General features: G+C 41.1%; 1 protein-coding gene and 1 long non-coding RNA gene across 3 annotated transcripts in view; one reads left to right on the forward strand and one right to left on the reverse strand.

The window, feature by feature from the left end:
* The window catches only part of TSHR (thyroid stimulating hormone receptor), a 158,324-nt gene that overhangs the window by 13,087 nt on the left and 120,510 nt on the right, over positions 1-24,727 (reverse strand). The window contains exons 8-9 of one of the 2 annotated variants that reach the window (XM_086319360.1): positions 19,341-19,418; positions 18,097-19,193 (exon numbers count right to left, since the gene is read on the reverse strand). In XM_086319360.1, the coding sequence (XP_086175486.1) occupies positions 19,124-19,193; positions 19,341-19,418 (148 nt within the window). In that variant the 3' untranslated portion in view covers positions 18,097-19,123. Of the gene's footprint in view, positions 1-18,096; positions 19,194-19,340; positions 19,419-24,727 lie in introns of those variants that run through there. The other variant, XM_086319359.1, reaches the window with a different exon arrangement.
* The window catches only part of LOC147363913 (uncharacterized), a 29,526-nt gene continuing 11,981 nt past the window's right edge, over positions 7,183-24,727 (forward strand). Inside the window, exon 1 of the long non-coding RNA XR_015133908.1 lies at positions 7,183-7,314. This is a non-coding gene — a long non-coding RNA (uncharacterized LOC147363913). The remainder of the gene's footprint in view (positions 7,315-24,727) is intronic.

The following is a 24,727-nucleotide window of genomic DNA, read 5'->3' on the forward strand; positions in this document are numbered from 1 at the left end:
TGAGCCGCCTGGGAAACCCTCATTTCCAGACAGAGACGTAAAATTAGCCCTTTTGTCTTTAGCCCTGTATATCACTCTTGCTACGTCCAGCACCTCTAAATCCCCCCCCCACACCCTTCAGAGGTGCTTCAGGGTGAGACAGTTGCCTCTGAATGTGGCTTCCTGTGGGCACTTTAAGCTTTGCCCTCCTTCTTCTCTGTCTTCCCCCCAGAATTCTGTAGCTCTCTAGACCACCCATCTGTCCTCATCTGTCCTCTTTGTCCTTGTGGATGTCTATATATTAAAATTTTCTTTCCCATGTTTCTTAAGGGGATCTCAGGAGGGAGGAAAAATAAAAGCTTCGGCTCAATGCATCATCACTGACTTTTAATCACTCTGCCATTTCTCGTGTAGAAATGAACAGGAGGTGAGGATGAGCACGTCTTGAGAGCTGAGCCACGCTGGGCAACCTCCAAATCTGGAGTTGATGGGGAAAGAGCCTTAGTCTGTGGAAATCCTCTAACTTACCAAGGCAGGGATCATTTTATTTGAAGCTGTATCTCTTCCCATTTGCCTACATTTTTATTTGACCACTTTGAACCCAGAATTTCCTAGTGGTGTACCTTTTCTCAAATAAACCCTTCAGGGTACAGTTAAAATTTGTAAGTGCTGGTACTGGAGTGAGAAGGATATGGAGAGTAGCTGTCAGCCGGCAAGGGACCTGAATTCCTTTGCAAACGCAGCCATGCAGAGTGAAGTCTACAAGCTGGAGGGCCTTGCTCTCCCCTGTCTGACTCTGGCACTTTCCACAAAGAGCTCATCAAGTGAGGGGCACTGAGCTTCAAGAGAATTTGTCTCTAGCCAGTATTTACTCACAAAAAGCATGCAGCTGAGCCAAGCCTGGCAGACAGTTTGAAGTCTAATTGCCTAGGTCATGGGAACCTTCTCAAGTTAAGTGTCTAATGAAAATAACAGGACCTGAGTTTGGAGGGAATGAATCCTGCAGGGTTATGTGCTGGGCAAGAATATCACCAAATTTTAAAGATGCCAGGGGGGGAAAAAAAAAAAAAGCCAACTGATATTTGACGTCACAGCAAGAACAAATTGCTTCTCATTAGCAGTTATGTGCTCTAGCATTGCCAAACATTGGAACAATGTCCATTTTTTGTGTGTGAGATGTTTTGTCATGATCAAATACACAGTTAACCTTTGATGAATTCAATTGCAAGTTAAATAAGCACTAATTGGCTCGCCAGTGTTTCAGCAGCAATTACAAGTCTCTTTTATGTCTGCTTGTAATGAACGTGGACTTCTCTAAAGGTCAACATGTAGACACAGATTCATTATGAATGTGTAGTCACATATGTAAATTGGTAGATGGAAATGCATCTAAGAGCAGAAAGAAGGTTAATTGACTGTTTAAAAAGCAGTTTAATTAATTGATTGAAAACAAGGGCTTAGAGGCTTTAAGTTCAAGACAGCCTGTCATTATTTGTTTGAAAGAATTTTAAAATAGGATATGCATTTATTTAATAAGGATCGATTGATTGTTTTCTATGTCTCAGGTATAGCAGTAAACTAAGCATGCAGAAATTACTGTGCTTCTCCTGCTCATTCTAGGGGGGCGAGAGGAACAATCTTTTTTAAATAAAAGTAAAACACACAGTATGTTAGCTGAGGATGATCAATACCATGGGGAAAAGCAACACAGAGGAGGGGAAGGGAAGAGCCCAGAGGTAGACCACAGTTAGAGAGTGTAGGGAAGGCCTCACTGAGGAGCTGGTTGAGCAAAGGTCTGAAGGAGCTGAGGGAGAAAGCCACACTTTTATCTGGGAAAGAGTATTCCAGGAAGAGAGACCAGTCAGTACAAAGGCCCTGCGGCAACAGTGTCCCTGGGTTGTTTAAACAAGCGGTGAGGCCAGTGTGGCTGGAGCTGAGACAGTGGGACATGAGAGTGGGACGCATGCGAGAAGTCAGAGACATTACGGGGAGCAGGTCACATGTGCCTTGTAGGCCATCCAGGGGAGTCTGTCTTCTTATCAGAGAGAGAGCAAAGGCCTTCAGAGTGGTACAGTCTAACCTACCTTAAAAGAATCAAACTGACTACGGCTTTGAAAGTAAACCAAAGGGAGCAAAGGGTGGAAACAAGCAGACCAACAATAGACAGGATGGTTCTTGGACCAGAGTGGTAGCCGTGGAGATGCTGAGAGCGGTTGGAGTCTGTACAGATTTAAAGGTAGAACCAATGGTATTTTCTGATGGATTTGGATATGGAGTATGAGAGGAAGGTCAAGAATGAGTCTATTACTAATGGTCTGCAGCTGGAAGAATGGAAGTGCCATTTCCCAAGATGAGGAAAGCTGCAGGTGAGGCAGGTTTGGAGGAATGATTGGCATCTAGTTTTCACAGGTCAAGTTTGAGATGCCTGTTAGACATCCAAGTGGCATGTCAAGTAGGGGGTGTGTTATATAAGTCTGGAATTTGGTGGAGCTGTTTGAATTGGTGATTTCTATTTAGGTATCACAGGCAGTATGCAAAGACATATGAGTGGATGAGATAACCAACGATGTGGATAAAGAGATAGAAAGAAGGCCAAAGGTGGAGCCCTGGGGCACTCTGACAACAGGAGATCAGGAAGAAGAGGAAGGACTAGAAAAAGAAACTCGGAAGGAGCAACCAGAGGTGTGGAGAGAAACCAAGGGACGGATGGTGTCTTGGAAGCCAAAAGAACAAAGTATTATAAGGAAGATCAAGTCATCAACCGAGTCAAATGCTTCTGAGACATGAACTAAGAATTGGCCATTTGATTTAGCAACTGTGGAAGTCACTGGTGATCTTGAAAAGAACAGTTTTGGTGAAAACCTAACTGGAGTGAGCTTAACAGGCATTGGGGAGAGGATTTAGAATTCTAGCCAACTCTTTTGCCACATCTTGCTACAAAAGGACACAGAATTAGACATAAACTTGAAGGACATTTTTAAATTATAAGTGTTTCAATATATAATCCTAAAAGATAAAGTATCTTCTAAAAATTAAAAAAAAAAACCCTAAATATAATAATAACTCTTTAAAGTCACCAAATAATCAGTGTTCTAAAAGAGGCAAGGCAATTGTCTCACTGGAGTCAGGATCCATATTGATTTAAGAACTGCAGCTGACTGATATGTCTCTCAGGTATCCTTTAATCCATAGGCTCAAGAAATATTGTTTTATGATGGGAGAAACAATAGCATGTTTAAATGTTGATGGGAGATAATCCAGTAAAGAGGAAAATGTAGATGCTATTGGACAGAAGGGCAAGGATTGCTGAAACAATGCCCTTGGATTGCTGAGAGGGCATGGGGCCCAAGATTAAAAGGTGGCTTAAAATTCAGGAGAGGAGACAGAGGATGTGGACACAGATTCAGGAAGATGGGTAGCTGTGGGACCATGAGGAATTCTCTTCTGGTTGATTTTATTCTAGATGAAATGGAAGTCAAGGTGATCACGTGGGCATGAGAATGGAAGAGAAGGACTAGAGAATGGAGGAGAGGGGAGGAGGCCTGGTGTGTTTATCTGGGGGAGAGGGAGAGTAACTCGGGAAATGGGATGTTATTGCTGTATAGCACTTAGGGTTTACTTGGGGTGAATGACTTAAAGTGAAACTGCTTGCCAAGCTCACCTGCAAAAGTCCAGCCCATAGTAGGTGGGTAATTGGATTTAACCAAGGTAGAGTTTTTCTAGGCAAGGATGACAGAGAGAGAGTCAAGGCTATGAATACAAGTCAGTGCTTATAATGATAGATGATGGAAACTAATCTTCATAAGAAAGAAATGAAGATATGAAAGAGGTGAAAGACAGTGAGGTGTTAATAATGGACGTGAGAAATAGAGTATTTCCTACCATGGTGGTGGTTTAGTCACTAAGTCATGTCTGACTCTTGCTACCCTATGGACTGTAGCCCACCAGGCTTGTCTGTCCATGGGATTTTCCAGACAAGAATATTGAAGTGGGTTGCCATTTCCTTCTCCACGGGATCTTCTGGACCCAGGAATCAAACCTGGGTCTCCTGCATTGCAGGCGGATTCTTTACTGACTGAGCTAAGCTGTTTCCTGCCATATCAATAAGCAAAGGATGTCACGTGCGTGCATGTGATAAGTCACTTCAGTCGTGTCCGATTCTTTGCAACCCCATGGACTGTAGCCCTCTGGGCCCCTCTGTCCAGGGGACCTTCCAGGAAAGAATAGGAAGTGGGTTGTCATGCTGTCCTCCAGGGGCTCTTCCTGACCCAGGGATCACACCTACGTCTCTTACATCTCCTTCACTGGCAGGTGGGTTCTTTACCACCAGTGCCACCAGGGAAGCCCAAAGGGTGTCACAGTCAGCAGCAGTTGTAGCCACCACGAACGGTGAGCTGGTGAACCCTGCGGGAACACAGAAAGGAAGAATAGCTGCCATCTGGCAGCTATCAGACTGCAGCCACTCCCCACAGTGAGCCCTGAGGAGACCTGGAATGTGAAAATGCAGGACACTGGCCCCAGACAGCTGAGGTGCATGTCAAAGGAGTGATTTCAGTGAGCCTGGACTTGCATCTTTCCACACATAGAAAAGCACTAAATTCCTTAACTTGACATGTCTGATTTCCTTAGTTAACAGTAGTCCTTGGTGTTCCCAAAGTTGGTGTCCCCGACTACCTACCCTTTGTTGCAAAACCTCTATATATCCTAGTTCCTCCTCTCACCTCCTCAGAGCAGTTTCTCATAACTGTCTGGGATGCTGTCTCCTAGGTTGCAGTCCTCATTTTGCCCCAAATAAAACTTGAAGCTCACATGTTGTGAAAAACTGTTTTTCAACAGTCTGTAGCTCCTAATCAGACCAAAGAATTGAAGGAATGACTGTATGAGAAGGAGACACGTGGAAAGACAGCAGGATGTTTGAGACTGAGACTATGAGGGTTTGGAATCTTCGGTAATGCCAGGCCTATGGCCACAGAAGGGGAGTCGAGAGGCAGGGTGGTAAGCACGTCTACTGGAGTGACCAAGTGACTCACTCAGAGGCCAAGGCATAGGAAAGAAGATCTGCATGGATACTTGATCTACATCAGCAATTACAAGAGAAGGAGGACAGAAGATTCAGTGCATCAGGAGTTGAGATCCTCAAGCAATGAAGAGAGAGGACGACTGTGCAGTTCATCAGTAACAGCAAAAAAGATATCTGGGTGGTAATGGCTGAGGGCATAAGAATCAAGGTAGGGTTGGAGCTGGATGTAGTCTGGCACTTAGTTGCTGAAATCCTGGAAGAGGAGTAAAGGAAGGGTGAGGGCACAGGCTCTTGGCTAATATCTCCATTATCTGGAAGACAGTTTTAGGTTATAACTGCAGCAGCAGCATAGGTCTGTATGTGCATTTTTGTGAAGCACTTATGTTTATTGTGGACAAGGTTCATTATTTTGCAACATCTAGGGTTTTTAGATGTCCTGAGGTAACAGTGTATGATACAAAGTAGAAGTAATGAATTAACCAATTTGTAAATACCTTCGTTATAATTGCTTTTTTAAAAAAGGCAGCATCTTGGACCTGGAATTATTAAATTGTCACTGAGAAATGTATGTCAGGACTTGTTCGTTTAGGTTGGCAGCTGAGGGGCAGAAGGAAGTATAGAGGGAGGGCTGTATGTGGATGTGTTCATATTTATATTCTGATGATAACCACTGATGTATGTGCATCTCTGGCTGTACCACGGGAATGCATAGTTAAATAATTCAGCAGAAACATACCTCCTTTCTAACACTTTATAGTTTAGGTTGGATAATGAATCCTCTTAGAGGCATTATCCCTTGTGTACTCCGTTGCTTTATGTCTCATTTTTAATTGAACATTAAGGGGATGTAGTATTTTAATCATAGTTATGCCAATGTTTATCTAGAGGCCTATTGCCATTTTTTGTCTTTGAAATTTTTGTCGCCAAGAAAGGCAAGATTACGTTTTTTCCTTCCAGATTGAGTCAGTGTAATGTATTCTTGGTTATCAAAACACTCATAGCTTTGGGATTTTGAAATGGTAAATATTCATGATGTGTGAAACAGCATGATCCATAACTGTGTGATCTTAATTACATAAAAATGGATGCTCAGTTGTGAAAATACACAAATGAGACCTAGAAGGCCATGTCCAATGGTAAACTGCTTGTGACTATGAATGACTTTGTTTTTTGCTTCTTGTATTTTTTGGTTTCCTATTATGTACATGTTAATTGTTAAGAAATGTTATCTTAAAAACCTTACGAAAAAGAAAGCATCGAGGTTGAGAATAGATTTTTAAGGAGGAGGAGAAATAATGGTCCAAAGCACAGTGAGGAAGGAGGGCATCTGTTCAACTTCATTTTTAAAATATATAAATATATATATTTTGTTTGTTTGTTTGTTTTTGGCTGCATTGGCTCTTAGGTGAGGCACGTGGGATCTTTGTTGCATCACGCGGGGTCTTTCCCAGCTGGCGTGCGGCCTTCATGCAGGCTTCTCTCTAGTTGTGGTGCACGGGCTTGGTTGCCCTGTGGCATGTGGGAATCTTAGTTCCCTGACCAGGGACCGAACCTGCGTCCCTTGTATCGGAAGGCAGATTCTTAACCACTGGACCACCAGGGAAGTCCCAACTTCATTTTATATAAACTGTTTATGTTTCTATAACGTGAGTCAATAATTAGCATATTTTACAATTAGATATTCTACTCTAAGATCCTTCCAAGCTGCCAGTGCCCACCAGTAAACACCTTTCATCTTCTCACGTGTGGACTGACTTGCAACAAGAATTTGCAAGTTGTTCACGTGCACTGCTTTGCTGCTGTGCTTGTTCATTTTCAGAAAATGAAGATTTTTCTCATTTTCAATTCAGAAAAAGAAAAGCATTCTTCCTGGAACTTCAATGCCAAGACAAACAACCCAGGAACAGAAATGTACAACGATTCTTGCCCCATCTATTGCTTTGGTTCAAAATTATTGATTATCTATCAAATATTTAAGAATTTTCCACTCTGTGTCTTTCCGTTCGGAAAGACAGACAAAAACCCCTCCTCCCATTGCCTTTATATACTAATGGAGGGAGAAAGAGAGAAAACACGTCAGCAGACGTCTAAGACGTCTAGAAGTTTGGGTGGTGCTAAGTATCACGGAGAAAAAGAAAGCGGGGAACTGGGATGAAGGGTGATGGGCAGCTTCAAATTTAAATGGAGAATTCAGGGAAGACCTCAGTGAGAAGCTTACGTTTAAGGAAAAACTTGAAGGAGGTGGAGGAAAGCCCGTGGATCTTCCAGGAAGGAGCCTCCTGGGTAGAGAAAACAGCGAGTGCGTAACTGCCAAGGTGAGAACACACCTGGGGGCAGCGGTTCAGTGTGGCTGGAGTGGAGTGTAAGGGAAGACAGAGGACAGGGGGTCACAGATAATGACTCGTAGCTGGGGGGCAAACAGCAATAGGTCTTTGAGGACTTTGTGAGGATTTTTTTTTTCCAAGTCAGATATTCAAGAACCAGAGGGTTTTAGGTAGAAATTTAAGAAGAGTATGAAGTGAAGTTCGGAAATTACAACAGGCACATGAATAATCTTATGTGAAAAGGGTTGATCTGATGTTCTAGGAATTGATGATGCTTCTCCGTTAGGGCTGGGTTTGCATCCTAACATCACCGCTTACGGCCAGGTGACCTTGGGGACTCATCTGATTTCTCTGCACCTGAGTTTTTGTTAAATAGGGATAACGACATCTCCTATTGAATAATTAAAAAGACTCAAGGTAATAGACCATCTGTAAAGAACCTAGCACACAGCTGAAGCTCAAAACTGGCCCCTATTATTAGGAAAATGTGTGTCTAAAGATTTAGATGATCATAAATGACCAGTCTTTTCTTAAAGTCTGCATACAAACAAATTGCTTTGTAACTCAGATATCACTGTTATCTTCTTCTCCCTCTTGAGGTTGCATAACTACACTTCATTTAAGCCCCTGGCTTCCATGACCTAGGAAATCTCAGGGAGTTCATTGTCTCAGCATTATAGATCCTGCAATGAAAAAACTACCTCCATATTGTAATACTTTGGCCACCTGATGTGAAGAGCTGACTCATTTGAAAAGACGGATGCTGGGAAAGATTGAAGGCAGGAGGAGAAGGGGACGACAGAGGATGAGATGGTTGGATGGCATCACCGACTCAACGGACATGAGTTTGAGCAAGCTCCGGGAGTTGGTGATGGACAGGGAGGCCTGGTGTGCTGCAGTCCGTGGGGTCACAAAGAGCCAGACATGGCTGAGCGACTGAACAGCAGCAACCACAACATTGTAATTCAGTAAGGTTGGGGCTCCTCCGCACAGAAACACAGGGAAATGATGGGAACTTACTGCCAGTAGTCAAATGCTGAAGCACAAACATACCCTTCCCAGCAAAGTCCTCTCCCCTGTGCTCCAGCACCCCCAACCCCCGTATAAAATGAGCATCACCATCAGCCTGCACACTGCCTGGGAGAAATGAAAAGTCCACTTTCTTTCAGAGTGTTTCTTTCTTTTAGACTCAGAAGCAGAACATAATTAACAAAATGGATTTCGGAGACTTGGCAGAGAGAGTGTGTCAGAATGAAAACCCTTAACTACCTTATTTCCTTGCACCTGTTTTCCAAGAGTAAAACCCTCCAGATGAGTCAAAGATGTAGTATGTGTGCTGTGAGCTCAGTTGCTCAGTCGTCCAACTCTTCGTGACCCCGTGGACTGTAGCCCACCTGGCTCCTCCGTCCGTGGGATTTCCCAGGCAAGAATACTGGAGTGGGTTGCCATTGATTTTAGTACTCATCCCTGTTTACTTGGGAAGAATTGAGTGCCTCATTGTATACACCATAAACTGCTTCTTTATTTATATTTGTTGGTTATTTATTTAAAAATAAATAACCCAGGTTGATTATATAATTACATAATATATAATAATTATATAATAATAATGATATATAATAATCCCAGGTTGATTCACCCCTCCTATCAGTTGACCTGTTGTCAGCATTTTTTAGTTAATTATAAGATCATGAGTAAAACTTGCTACAAAGCAGAGTACACATCAGTTTTACTTCATCTGTGTGGCCCTATACAGTCTCATTTCTTTTCTTTGATCATACAATTGAGACTTGATATGGGTAAAATCACCAGAAATTATGAAAGGAGCAGTTTGGAGAGGTCAGAATCCTTTGGGACTGCTAATATAAAAGAAAATAATTTAAAAATTTAAGATATTCAGCACTGAGACTGGTAGGCACTCACTAAAAAGTAGATTTATTTAAATGTAAAGTTGCAAAAAAATGTTCTCTTACTTGCTTTTCATTCGAAGATTCATCACTGTTGAAGGCTCTTGGCTAAAGAGCACTGATTAGTTAATAAAACTGTTCAGAATTTATATGGTTTAGAAATATTTTTCTCATTTTTTCCCGTATAACTTCAAGTGTTATTTACCTAGAATTCAGACTCAGCAAAAATTCTTTTATGTTCTACCAATTTTGATCAAAGTGAAAAGCCCTTAAACAATTGAGCAAAACTGAGTTACAAGAAACAGTTAATGGATTTGTGAATTATTCTTCTTTGGCAATGAGGTCATCCTAGTTTACTTTTTGGCTTGGCACAGATACAAGACTGAATCCCCTAATGTTACTTTTTGGCTTGGCATAGATACAAGACTGAATCCCCTAATGTTACTTTTTGGCTTGGCACAGATACAAGACTGAATCCCCTAAAGTAAAATGAGTGATCATTTGAGGACACTGCACTCAACCGTGGCTTCCATTACTTTGAAGAACTTTATTTAAAGTAAACATTTTTTTAAAAATTTTTACTTCTTTATGGAAGGATAATTGCTTTACAGAATTTTGTTGTTTTCTGTCAAACCTCTACTTGATCAAGTGAACATCTTTTGAGGATAATAGTAGCTGGGCTTTTAGTCAATTGAAGAAACCCAAAGATTTGTACCACTTTGAGGATCTTTGCAATAATTCCATCATCCATCTACCAGAGTCATCTCCCTAGTAGGGAAGTGCTCTGAAAATTTCTCAATAGTTGTAAAAAGTAACCTTATCATTAGAGATTTCTGTGACTAAAGTCTTAATCCCCTCTTCTCATATCAATGGCTATGATAGTAAGAGATTCTACTAATCAATAAATATGGATTTGAAGGGAATCAAGGATCCTGTCCAAGGGGGTTCTCAAGGCAAGAATCCTGGAGTGGATTGCCTCCTCCAGAGGACCACATTTTGTCAGACCTCTCCACTATGACTGGTCCATCTTGGGTGGTCCTGTACAGCATGGCTCATAGCTTCATTGAGTTATGCAAGCCCCTTCACCATGACAAGGCTGTGACCCATGAAGGGGACTTAATCCTAAAGGAAATCAACCCTGAATATTCATTGGAAGGACTAATGCTGAAGCTCTAATACATCGGCCACCTGATCTGAAAAGCTGACACCCTGATGCTGGGAGAGACTGAAGGCAGGAGGAGAAGGGGACAACAGAGGATGAGATGGTTGGATGGCATCACCGACTCAATGGACATGAGTTTGAGCAAACTCCGGGAGATGATGGAGGAGCCTGGTGTGCTTCAGTCCATGGAGTCACAAAGAACTGGACACAACTTAGCAACTGAACAACAACAAAGTATCCTGAGTGGCTGACATAACTCCTTTGGTCCAAAGATTCCTAGGGCTGAAGCAGACCATCCTTTTGTTTTTAGCAAGAAGCCAGCACACACACAATTCTAGAAAGGTAATTGTCTACGCTTTCTCTTCAGATTCTTCTGTGACCTTCCCCACAGCTCTCATAGACTGCGCAGAATGGCTGCGCAGCAAAGGCCCTCTCCTTTGCTGGGCCCCTGGAGACGAGGCCCCTGGAGACTTAGGATGGCTTTGATTGCTTCCCCAACAACCCAATTCCCTTGCCATAAGTCTGGCTGGGTGCCCAAGCCAGGCATGGCAAGAAATCTGTTTGTCTTTGCAACTCATTTCCCAGCCCAGAGCAGAGCATCCTTGCAGACAAACCTCTGGTCTTCTACGCCTAGGAGATTCCCTTCCTTTCCGAGAGAGCTGCTCCAGAAAGGAAGACAAGGAAAATGAGTCTGATTAGGTCTTTGGGCTTGATTTCCTTCCCTAAGTGGGGCAAGTGCCTGCCAAATAGCCAGGAGGTAGGTAGAGAGGAGAGATCCCAGTGTTGCTGGGACCCAGCTCCCCAGGGCTAATACGGTTGGGGCCAAGGAAACAAGGCCCAGGGTGAGTTGAAGAGGACCACAGACCTGTACTGGACTATGAAAACCATGACTGATGTTCCATGGTAATCCTTCAGTGGGTCACCCTTACCTGCTGAGTGAGGTCACATTCCCACAACATGATTTCAACACAGCACACTTTTCAGACACTGTCCTTTGGCCCAAATTATGTTATTTGGTTGTCATTGCTCTTAGAATATATCCAGTGTTTTCCTTAGGCTTACCTTTGTTCTTCATCTTATCATTTATGTCTCTGTCTCTTGCCATTTTAGCTCTCATCTGAAGCCCATCTCTAACACCACCTCCTTTAAAAAGGCCTTTGCTGGTCATCCTAACCAGAAATGGGGTCTCGATTCTCCAAATACTTCTTATGATCCTTTTTACATTAAACTCACAGTTACTTATTCACATTTCTCCTGAATTTGATTGTGACCTCATTCAGGGCAGAGACTGTGTCTTATTCTTATAATGTCCATGGGGTTCAGTAGGTGTTCATTAAAATGCCTGCAGAATAAGTGAGTAAATGAACACCTTGTGTTGGATTAGCTATCTCTCCTTAAAAAGAAAAGAGAAACAGAAAGAATAAACTAGGAATGACAGAGGACTGGTAGTTTGGACTAAAACTAATTTCATTCTGGTCAAAACTCTTCTCCAGGACCACAACGCAATAATAAATTGAATGGCAAACCACTCATTTTTTAAAAATATTTGAACAGGCCCTTAACAAAAGAAAATAAACAAATGGCTAACAAGTACACGAAAAGATGCTCAACATCATCAGGCAAACACAAAATAAAATCACCATGATATGTTACTTTACACCCACAAGCATGGCTGGAATATAAAAGATTGATAAGGCTGTAAACTGTCAAGTAAGAAGCTCATACTTCACTGTTGGGACTAGAAAATGAGACAATCATTTGGAAAACAGTTTGACAGTATTTCCTGTAAAAGTTAAATATACACCTATCCTGTGACCTGACAGTTTCACTCCTAGTTTTTACACCAGAAAAATAAAAAATGTGTGATTGTCTATGGAAGATGGAGCAAGAGAGAACTTTCTGGGAGATGAAAATGTTCTAAGTCTTGACTGAGATAGGGTAATATAGTTTTGCCAAGACTCATCAAACTGTACACTTTGAAAATGTGTGTGTTATAGTGTATGTGAATTATACCTCAATAAAAAAATAATTTTGCCCAGGATCAACCTAAAAAATCATTCATTCTACCTGCCTGTGGACTTCGGGCATGCTGGAAAGAACCCTGCCACAGTTTTTCAGCCATCTAATACTATGACCTTGTGAAGAGCATTACGAGTCAAAAGAAATACATGAAAGGTTTATTTTTCTCTAAACCCAGATGGCACTGCCATGACTCTTAGATTTTCAAATGATTAATCTGATCAGCTACTAGCAACAATAGTTTATTTTTAAAGTTTGTTTTTGTTGATACGCAGAATGCAAGCTCAAGGATATGATCACAGAGATCCTGTCTTCTTGGGAGTTACTTATAATAGTAAGTGGGACAATTACAATACAGTCATTATCAACAGTAAGTTAAATGCTTATTAGAGCGAGTTACGTAATTTAGACCTTGGAGGACTTCGGTTATTTATTATGGAAGGCATTACATTTCAGTGTGTTCTTTCCTTTGGGACTTTAAACACGAAGAGCTCCTCTTAAAGGATAAAAGTGGAAAATGAGATCATATATCGATTAAAAAATCAGTGAGTAAAAATGTTATGAAACTAAATTTAAAAGGCTTTTAAGAAACCAGTGAGGATTGGAGATAAGATCTCCCTTTAGATGCTGCACCTGTTTTAAGTTAGATTCTTTTTAAAGCAGTGACCTTGAAAAAGGTGGTAAACTAACTGGGCAAATTTGATCATTTTTGTCATCAGAGATGATTGTGTTCATTCACAAATACCTTTATGAGGCATACACATATTCGAATTCTCTTCTCTTTAGATAGAGTTTAAGATTTTTCAGCTTGGGCTTTTATACCAAATCACAGCCAAAATATGGCTATTTGATATTCAGTTATAATTTATCAAATACTTATTGAGTATTTACTGTCTTTTTGATTCATGGGGTCACAAAGAGTCGGACACGACTGAGCGACTGATCTGATACAATCTGATCTTGAAGTGGGGGGATTACAGAAAGTATGAGACACAGTCAATTTCCTCTAGGATCTTCAAGTCTAGTTATGGCGGAAAGTTAAGGGGGAAACAAAGTAATGAAGATTTTGAAAAAAATTTAAGACAAGAGTTAAAATATGTTATAAGACCATGCATGGTTAGTTAAGAGATGCCTTTTAAGACAGATGCTTGGAATTTGGGGAATGAGGCTGAACTCTCATTCCTTTCTTATGTTCCTCCTGTGGGCCTGTCAAATGCTATAGTCTCCATTGTCCTCTTTTGCTATGCTTTTGTTGCATTCTTTTAAAATTTAAGCTAAATATGCATTAAAATAATGCATGGACGTATTTTTATAAAGCAAATTACACTGGAAACTTACCACATACAGCAGACCTTTGGGCAGCTCTTGCCTGCCTTCTGCTTTCTGATGTCCCAGAAGCAACCACTTTCAATTTTCAGTATTCTTTCCATAATTGAAAATATTTCTTGATTTATTGGGTTTTGATTCACCCACTGACTCCCTTTAGCTCTCTTCCTTCACCCAAACATACACCATCCTGACACTTGCCTCTACTCTCCTGAAATACTTCTAGGACATATTTGGTTATGGCCATTACAAGTATATATTTAGTACTATGGCCATTACTTGTCTATATTTAGTATTATGGCTATTACAAGTGTGCACACTGTGATTTCATTTCTTGTGTAAGTTTTTTTGTTTCTTCACAAGATGTCTGTTTCTCCTTTTTAAAAATTTTGCATATCTTGGTTTGAAGGACCTCCTACTGAGTCTTGTCACATGCTCTAAAGTTTTTTAAAATATCTCTCAGCCCAGTTTTTCATAAAGTCGACCCTGTCCGATAATCTATCAGTCCCTTTTTATTTGTAGGCCTTTCTCTTGGAGCCCTCCTTCACCGCTGATGTAGACAACCTGGTCTCAAAATTCCTAAGACCTCCCTTTAGGTCATGCTGGAATGCCATTTGCCTCTTCCCTGTGTGGACCACTAAATTCCTCATTTTTCTCTTTATTGATCTGTACTCCCAGAAAAGGTGATTGGGAAATCAAGTTGTTGAGACTTTGCACATCTGAGAATGTCTTTATTTTACCTTCACCTTCGACAGATAGTTTGGAAATTACTACTTTTTCTCAAAATTTGAAGGCTATGCTCTGTAGTTTTCTAACTTTCAATGTTATTGCTAAGACTGGATGGCATTCTGATTCTTCAGCCTTCAGAGGTAACAGGATTTTTCTCTCTGTAAGTTTCTAGTATATTCTCTTTATCACAGCATTTTTTTTTGGTAAGCCTGGCTAAAAGTCTATCCATTTTGTTTATCTTTTTGAGAACCAGCTCTTAGTTTTGTTGACCTTTTATACTTTTTAAGTCTCTATTTCATTTATTTCTGCTCTGATCTTTGTGATTTCCTTCCTTCTACTAATTTTGGGTTTTGTTTATGTGTCTTTTTCTAGTTCTTTTAGGTATCAGGCTAGGTTGTTTATTTGAGGTTTTTCTTATTTCCTAAGGTAGGCCTGTATCACGATAAACTTCCCTCTTAAAAAATGCTTTTGATGGGTCCCATAGATTTTGGAACACTGTTGCCTTTTTCACTTGTCTCAGGGTGTCTTTTCCTCTCCTCTTCGATTTCTTCAGTGGTCCATTGCCTGGTTAGTGGCATACTGTTTAGCATCCGTGTGTTTGTGTTTTTTCCAGTTTTTTTCTTGTAGTTGATTTCCAGTTTCAAACCATTGTGGATGGAAAAGATGCTTGATATGATTTCAATCCTAAATGTATTGAGACTTCTTTTTTGGCTTAGGCTGTGATCTGTTCTGGAGAACATTCCATGTGCATTTGAAAAGAATGTGTGTTCTGCTGTGTTGGGATGAAAGGTATATGCCTATTTAGTTCACTCTGCTTAAGCGATAACAGCCTTCTTGCTACTCTTCAGACAAGCCAGGTATGTTTTCACCTGGGGGTCTTTGCACTTGTCTAGAATGATTTTCCCTCATATAGTCACATGACTCACTCCATTATGACCTTCTGATCTTTTCCCAATTGTCACTTTTTTAAAAATTAATTAATTTTTAATTGAAGGATAATTGCATTACAATACTGTGTTGATATCTACCAAACATCAACATGAATCAGCCATAGGATCACCCATGTCCCCTCCCTCTTGAACATCTCTCCCACCTCCCTGCCCATCCCACCCTCTAGGTTGTTACGGAACCCCGGTTCAAGTTCCCTGAGTCATACAGCCAAATTCCCACTGGCTATCTATTTCACATATGGTCGTGTATGTTTCCATGGTACTCTCTCCATGCATCCCATACTCTTCTTCCTCCCCCCACCAGCCATGTCCATAAGTCTGTTTGCAATGTCGGTGTCTCCATTACTGCTCTGCAGATAGGTTCCTCGGTACCATCTTTCTAGATTCCATATATATGTGTTAGCATATGATATTTGTTTTTCTCTTTTTGCCAACTGTGACTTTCTTAAAGAGGCTTTTCCTGACATTACTTTAAAGTGGTGACCTCCTGGGTTGAAAGTTGGTAATGAAGAATTCTTAGGCTTAGAAAGTTTTCAGTAAATGTTTACTGTACATTTTCAGAGGTTGGTTAGGAAAAGTTTCATCCAACTTGATTGGAATGGGTAGGAATGAGAGGAAAAAGAGGGGAAATTCCAGGCAGGTGAGCTGACTAAATAAGTTACAGCCTGAAACCTGAAATTTAGAAATTATTCATATTCTCATAATATTTGAGAGCAAATGATTTAAACAAAGGAGAAAATATGAAGGAGAAATTTCCGGGGCTAACCCTCATTGAAGTACTGGGGCAGGGAGCTCTAGTGCGAGAAATTGGGAGGGAGTTATCACAGAGGTTAGGGAAGGAAGAGTAGTGATGTTGTCCAGAGTCAGGAAGAAGTGAAGGCAAATATATGAAGTGATTTAGATTTATTTTCCTACTAAAGTTTCACTACTTTTAGCTACCCTGTTTTGACATATAAGAAAATTGAGACTTGGATCTCACCAGTAGTGATGGAGCCAGGAATCAACTCCAGATCTGGCTTCTAATCTAGTTATGTTTTACAACCTGGCCTGCTTATGTCACTTATCTGCAGAGTACATCATGAGGAACGCCGGGCTGGAGGAAGCACAAGCTGGAATCAAGATTGCCAGAGAAATATCAATAACCTCAGATATGCAGATGACACCACCCTTATGGCAGAAAGTGAAGAAGAACTAAAGGGCCTCTTGATGAAAGTGAAAGAGGAGAGTGAAAAAGTTGGCTTAAAGCTCAACCTTCAGAAAACTAAGATCATGGCATCTGGTCCCATCACTTCATGGGAAATAGATGGGAAAACAGTGGAAACAGTGACTGACTTAATTTTCTGGGGCTCCAAAATCAGTGCAGATGGTGACTGTAGCCATGAAATTAAAAGACACTTGCTCCTTGGAAGAAAAGCTATGACCAACCTAGATAGCATATTAAAAAGCAGAGACATTACTTTGCCAACAAAGGTCCATCTAGTCAAGGCTATGGTTTTTCCAGTGGTCATGTATGGATGTGAGAGTTGGACTGTGAAGAAAGCTGAGCGCTGAAGAATTGATGCTTTTGAACTGTGTTGTTGGAAATGACTCTTGAGAGTACTTTGGACTATAAGGAGATCAAACCTATCAATCCTAAAGGAAATCAATCTTGAGCATTCATTGGAAGGACTGATGCTGAAGCTAAAACTCCAATACTTCGGCCACCTAATGCAAAGAACTACCTCATTGGAAAAGACCTTGATGCTGGGAAATACTGAAGGCAAGAGGAGAAGAGGGGTGGCAGAGGATGAGATGATTAGACAGCATGAATCTGAGCAGACTCCCAGAGATAGTAAAGGACAGGGGAGCCTGGTATGCTACCGTCCATGGAGTCATAAAGAGTTGGACTTGACTTAGCAACTCAACAACAACAATTTACCACTTTCAAAGAAGCAGAAATAGACACTCTTCCATACAGGCAACATACTAAATTATCTTTAAAATGTGACTGCTATTTAAATGCTGTAGCATTTATGGAAGTGTGATTCAAATATTTATTGTGGTAGTTTAGTTGCTAAGTCATGTTTGACTCTTGCAACCCCACGGACCGTAGCCCACCAGGTCTACAGTCCATGGGATTTTCCAGAAAAGAATACTGGAGTGGGTTGCCGTTTCCTTCTCCAGGGGATCTTCCTGACCGAGGGATCAAACACTGCTCTCTCACACTGCAGGCGGATTTTTTAGCATCTGAGCCACCAGCAAAGCCCAACCATACATTTAAAAGGATAGGATAAAGACAAGTAATACTTTTTAAAAATATTTCACCAAAAATGTCCTTAAGTATATTTTACTGATTTTGAAAATTGTTGTTTAACCCTTTCTGATACAGCTATTCAGGGTCTGCTTCTGGGTCAGTTTATTTTGGTTTTCGTTTATATTATTGTCAGTTGAAAGTTACCTCACAAAGACAGATGGTTCCAAATGGAATAGGGCAGGCTTGGCTGTACTTACTAAATTAAGATTCTCATCTCTCAATCCTATTCAGTAATCAAATATGTTTTTATTGAAATTCATATTCTCAGATGTCAGTAAGTAGTTTCTGCAAACTAAATCTAAAGATGTTTCATTTTCATATATTATGCATGTGGATTTTACCCATTGCAACTCAATTCAAAAGGTTTTAAAACATGTTAATATTTGATTTCTGATTTTTAAAAATATTTTTATAAGCGATAGTCACTATTTTCATCAGGAAAATTACATAACATGTAAATGTTTCCAAATACCTGTTTCTAAAGACTCTTTCCAAAGCACACATTTCTTTAGAAAAGCAACAAGTTTCCTCATTCATTGGTGAAATATCACCTTTTATCTCAAAGGAGCAGTTAAAGATATCTTTAAAAAATATCTTCAAGGTTAAAAAAAATCACGGAAGAGGGCAATACAATTTTTTTACTTGTCTTTTTGTAAGAAGAAAAATGCATAATACTTTTAAGTACTTTGCCATGAGTTATCAATGAACCCCAGTATAGGTACAAGAAATTTTCAGGGTCACTCTGCCCTGTTATTTGGAGGCTGTGTGTTAAGAAAGTAAGGCCATAAGCCCTTTTAACTGGGGTGCATTCAATCTTAAAGTGAAGTGAAATTGTTAAAAATGAAAGAGTGAGGGTGTAAGTCTTCAAGACTGTGGACCACCCACTGTTGCCTTGGGCTGCACCTACTTGATGGAACCTCTTATTTATAAACGGAAACTTCTTGTCTCTGATGGATTGTCTTGTGCTTCTCCTGAGTGGCTGTGTTCCACTTGGGCAAGGATGGAACGACTGCTCAAGAATGAAATTCTAAACTAAGACAAAACCAAGGGGATGAAGAAGGTGGACCTGAGAAACAGGCTTGTGGGAGACAGAATCAACAGGACTTGATCATGATTAGATACAGAGGTATCAGTATAAATCAGAGCAAATGCACACATACAACTTTTTCTATGCTGCTTCACAAAAATGTTCACATCTCATCTTTTCTAGTAAGATTTCCCAGATGTGAACCAAGCTATTTGTATTCTTCCTTCTTTCTGCCATGCATTGTGCAACACAGTCATTTCTCGGCAAAGACTAAGTATCTTCTGCTTGTTTGTAGACCTTATGCCTGCAAACGTCAGCTGCTCAAAAATGTCTTTTTTTTTCATAAGAGGGCCTTCATGAATGTCCACACCAAGGTGGCATCAGGCATCAGGATGGCACAGTGGAGTGTGGGACCCTCTGAGTCTCAAAGAACAAGGACTTTCTTCTGAACTTTTTTCTGCCCTATATGGCTGGGCAGAAAAGCACTAGCAGAAACCTTTATCCAAGACAACATTCTGTCCCCATAAACATCATCAGCTAATCGTCTTAATGGCCCCCTCCCCCGCTGCACCAAAAGGCAAACCCTCTTCCACATGTCACTCACAGCAAGGTTGGGCCACTGTAGACTCCTGCAAATGCATCTTGGCCGATGACTGTCAGGTATTTATTCTTGTTCAGGTAACTGGAAAGACACACACACAGAGAATGGATTAGGTGAGGTTAAGCAAATTAATATAAATACCAAGATAAAATGTGAGTGTGGTCTCCTTGGCTATTAACTGTTTTCTAGGAATTTAGACCACGGGGTCACAAAGAGCTACTGAGCGCGCGCGCGTGCGCGCACACACACACACACACACACACACACACACACACACAGGGATTTAGAAAACATCTTCCCTTCTTCTGCCTTAAGCACTCAAAATATTCTAGGTTCCGATTGTGCAAGCTTTAGATGCATTCATCACGGCTGAAGTCTTTGAAAGGGAACGTGCTTTTATATAAGTTTTTATATAAGTTGCTTTTATATAAGATTTTATATAAGTTGCTTTTATATAAGATTTTATATAAGTTGCCCAATTCCCTATTTACCTGGCCAGTGGTGACGGTGTTTTTTAATCCTCTTCAATACCAACTAAATTAATTTTTGTTTCTCAATACTGATCAATATTTCCATTTACTTTTGCTGCCTGGGCTTATATCAGGTATTAAAGTGAAGGTGGTGAGTGGTGATGGGGACTGGCAGAGATTCAGATCTTTTGTTTGGGGAAAGGTTGCCAGATTGTGCAAGTAAAAATGCAGGATACTAAGATAAACAATGGATAATGTTTTAGTATAAATTGTGTGTATGTGTGTGTGTCAGTTGCTCAGTATAAATAGTTCCCACGTAATTTTTGAAACATTCTTATACTGAAAGCTTATTTGTTGTTCATCTGAAATTCACATTTAATTGGGTGGTCTGCATTTTCTCTGGCAATTCTGAGCGGGGGCAGATTATACTGCTAAAATTATAGAATATAGCTTCCGTGGAAGGGGTTTGATGAACACTTTGATTTTTCCATTTTGAAAAACACTTTGGCATTTGAGGGGAAAATATTTTTGAAGCAATTGAAGTCATAAAGTCATCCTGAAAAATAAAATTACCTCTAAATGGATAAAAAGCTTTCAAGTGTTTTGAAACTGGCTTTTTTCTCCTAGCTGTTTTAGAAAACAAAGTTATCTGAAAAGAAACCAAGTATTATATATATAAGTATATATTTTTTATTTCTTTTTAGATAAATATATCATTATAGATATATGTACCTTCTTTCTATATATACCTTTATTTCCTTTTAGGTTATGTATATGTATGTATATAATCTCCTTATTATACATGATCTCAATTTACACGTGTTTAGAGTAATTCACCATATAGACAAGTCGGTTTAGAGTCCGTGAGTTGCACCTGTTGGTGCAGCGCGAATGCAGCGGAGACTCTTGGAGACTCTTTGTTTAGATATAGACAATGCTTCCATTTTTCTGCTATGGTGCTTGCTCTTCATGGTGCAAAATTCTTGAGGATGATGGTTAATAAGAATAATATGACACTGGTATATATAAAATGGATATCCAACAAGGACCTTCTGTATAGCACAGGGAACTCTGCTCAATGTTACTTGGAAGCCTGGATGAGAAGGAATTTGGGGGAGAATGGATACATGTATATGTATGGCGGAGTCCCTTTGCTGTCCACCTGAACCTATCACAACATTGTTAATTGACTATACACCAACATAAACCGTTAAAAAAAAGAATAGTGTGATGCTAGATAAACTACAGGGACCTACGGTGTGATACAGGGAACTATACTTGGTACAGTTATCTTGGGATAACCTATAATGGAAAAGAATCCGAGAAACTATATCTATATATATCTCTGACTGAATCACAGTGCTGTATACCTGAAACCTACCCAACATTACAAATCAACTATACTTCAATTTTTAAAAAAAGGAACAGTATGCCATGAACACTTTGAGTCAGAAGGATGCTTTCTCCAGAGCCCGTACAGAGGAACTTGCCCTCAGTGAACTGGCTGTCCCTCCTTTTCTCTGAATCTCGGAGGGAGACTGAGGACAGGGAGGGTGGCTGTGTCTGTGGCTGAGCTGGGGAGGCAGCGTCTGTCGCAGGCCAGAAGGCAGAACAGGAGCAGCGCTTCTGTGAGCCCCCGGCCCCTCCTGACCCACCGTTGGCTCCCCTCCAGCCCTTTGTCCAGGATGGAACCTGGAAGAAGAGGGGGCAGCCTCAGAGCCACAGAAGGGTCTCCACTGGGGCAGCTGGACGAAGAGTTTTACCAACCACCACCAAGTCTCCCTCTCCTGGATGGGGGATGAGGACTTAACCGAATGACAAACACTGCGGCTCCAAACAGTATTGTCGTTGTTTAATCACTCAGTCATGTCCGACTCTTTGCAACCTCGTGGACTGCAACACCACACTTCCCTGTCCTTCACCGTCTCCCAGAGTTCCTCAAACTCGTGTCCACTGAGTCGCTGATGCCATCCAGCCATCTCATCCTCTGTTGTCCCCTTCTCCTCCTGCCTTCAATCTTTCCCAGCATCAGGGTCTTTTCCAATGAGTCAGTTCTTCACATCAGCTGGCCAAAGTATTGGAGCTTCAGCTTCAGCATCAGTCCTTCCAATGAACATTCAGGACTGATCTCCTTTAGAATGGACTGGTTGGATCTCCTTGCTGTCCAAAGGACTCTCAACAGTCTTCTCCAACACCACAGGTCAAAAGCATCAATTCTTCAGTGCTCAGCCTTCTTTATGGTCCAACTCTCATATCCACACACGACAACTGGAAAAACCACAGTTTTGACTAGACGGACCTTTGTCGGCCAAGTGATGTCTCTGCTTTTTAATACGTTGTGTGATTTTTATACATCTTTTCTCAAATCAAGGTTCAGAACGAAGTTGACCTAAAGTAGCCACCACCTGTTTTCCTCATTGTACTCTTTATTTCCTTCACGGCATTACCACAGTCTGTGATTATCTTGCTTCTTTGTTTACTTTTTCTTTATCTCCCCAATCAGAATGTAAGCTCTCTGTCTTACTCATTGCTATATCACCAATGCCAAGTTCAGTGCCTCTGTAACTATCTCCTGAATGAAGGTATAAAGGATTGAATCAAAAAAGCAATGCACTTTTCCTTCAAAATAATGAGGTGGGCCATGCTAAACTTTCACTGTAAGGAAAAAGTAATAGAGAATCAATCATCATATGATGTGTTGGCCAGTTGACTCCTCAGATGGCAGTGATAAGCAGCCTTGTTTACAAATGCCACAGGGTATGGTCCAGATGTGGCCTCTTCAGGAAATGGCTGGATATCAAGCTTCCAGGATACTGTTAAGTCTAAAAATGGAGGGAGGGGGTCAGTTAACCTCATATATGTACAAAGACCCAAGTAAGAGGTTACAGCAGCCAGTCTATGCCTTCTGAATGAATGGCTGTCATGTCTCTCTCAAAGACTTCATTTGAACACTGTTTGACTCTCCTTCAACTCAACATGTCTACAGAGTTCATGGTCAGTGATAGCTAGAGCAGACAAAAGCCGCCTTGGAGAAACAAGAACTGCAGAGAAGATCTTGAGCAGCATGATCTTGTAAGAAGACAACTAACTCAGCACAAGTGCCACACTGACTCGCACCCCCTTTTGTGTTCTTTGGACCATGCAATTTGCAGATCACATTCTGTTCCCAGACTGCTGGAAATCAAGTAAGGATTGGTGTGTTCATCTCAGTTTTTCCTCCTCATCTCTGACTGCCGCAAGTGAAAATCGGCTTGCTCTAATCAGTAGAAATTATTGTAAAACTAAATAATTGCTTGTCCAATTCTGCAGTGTTTTCATCGGATATTCAATACGCCCCCAAGGATCAGGAGGCTGGTTGATAAGTGCTACAGTTTACCAGAAATGCTGCAGGGGATTTTAAACTGGGAAAGCCAGCCAGAGTCCAGGAGGGGAGCAGCCGGATGAAAAGACGGTGCAGCCAACTTGAACGGAGATGAACTGAGTCTTGGGGGGAGGCTGCCTTCTCTAAAACCAAGGATTGTTTGTACACTTCATCCCTTAGAAATAACGAGGGGCTTAAAAATGAAACCCCACTCTGCCATTGGCAGTTTGGAGGCTGTCTTCTTATCACAGATGATGATAATGCCACGAAGTGTTAACCTTGGGTTCAGATTGCGGATTCTACCTTCCTTCTGAAGCAAAGTGGATGGGGTGGGGAAATACGTCTGCAGAAGCCTTTATATTCAAGAAGTGTGGACTTCTGTCAGCCCCATGTATCATATAATGTTCATGGGGAACGTCGGTTTAAATTGAGTCTTTGACCCTGACTTATCCTGATTCCTCTAGAATCCACAATCTGTAAGCCAGCTTGGGTAAGTCAATCACAGATCTTGGCAGGGCTACATGGGTAACCTACTGCAGACGATTATTTCATATGGAGGGTATATCAGTGTGATCAGCTAAACTCTCTCTTCCACAGAAGGATGAATGTAAAAGACGAAAAAGAGTAGAAAGTCTTGGAGTCTAAGGTGAAAATAAAGACTTCTTGAAAGGATTTCTAAATACTGGGAGGGGCTTACTTGAAAAGGACTGGTATCTTCTTTAAAAATAAGCTAGACACTGCACCACATGTGCATACCATGCCTTTTTACTCTTTGGAGTATGTAGGCCTCTTGGAGAACTTCTTGGAAGAAATTAAGTTCCTCCTAGAAAAGATACATCAGATTTTTTCATATGGGAGTCGGGGACGGTGTGGGGAAGGGGAGGGGAGTTAAGAAGCCCTGTGCTGATTTAAGTGCTGTGTATCTCACAGTTATGGAAGAACAGTATGGTCAGGGAAATGAAGATGGTCAGGAGTGAGTTGCAGAAGACTATCCAACTGATGAACTCAGCACTACAGACACGGCTCACTTTAATCCCCATTGGACTCACACTGGGCACGTAGCAGCCATTCAGGAAAAATAAGCTGAATAAAATATATGAAGGTCCAGGCGCTGGGTACCTCCTAGTTCGAGGCACCCTCTACATTATGTTTAGATGAGGACATGTCAGAGGGAGAAGCATGATGTTGCAGCAAGGCAAGTTGTGGGTGCCAAGCTTTGTTCTCTGGGGTGTTTTAGGATATGTCGCGGCTCCAAGGTAGAATTTCAGCCTGCATTTCCATAATCCCTGTAGGGTACCTGTTTATGTTGTGAGACTCTCATGGGAATACTTCCGTGGGGAACCGTGTTTCCCTCTCACAGCATCAGTTATTTGGAAAATTGAAGATTACCCCTGTCCAGCCCTCAGTGCTCCGTAAAAGTCCTTTTGGTGGCAGAAATCAGGACTGTTGTTCTTCAGTCACTAAGCTGGGTCTGACTCTTGGAGACCACATAGGCTACAGCATGCCAGGCTCCTCTGTCCTCCACTATCTCCTGGAATGGACTCAAATTCATGTCCATT

The sequence above is a fragment of the Bos grunniens genome, chromosome 10, assembly GCF_055505025.1.
Source record: "Bos grunniens cultivar Pamir isolate PY7600 chromosome 10, Bosgru_T2T1.0, whole genome shotgun sequence".
Taxonomy (NCBI): Eukaryota; Metazoa; Chordata; class Mammalia; order Artiodactyla; family Bovidae; genus Bos; species Bos grunniens.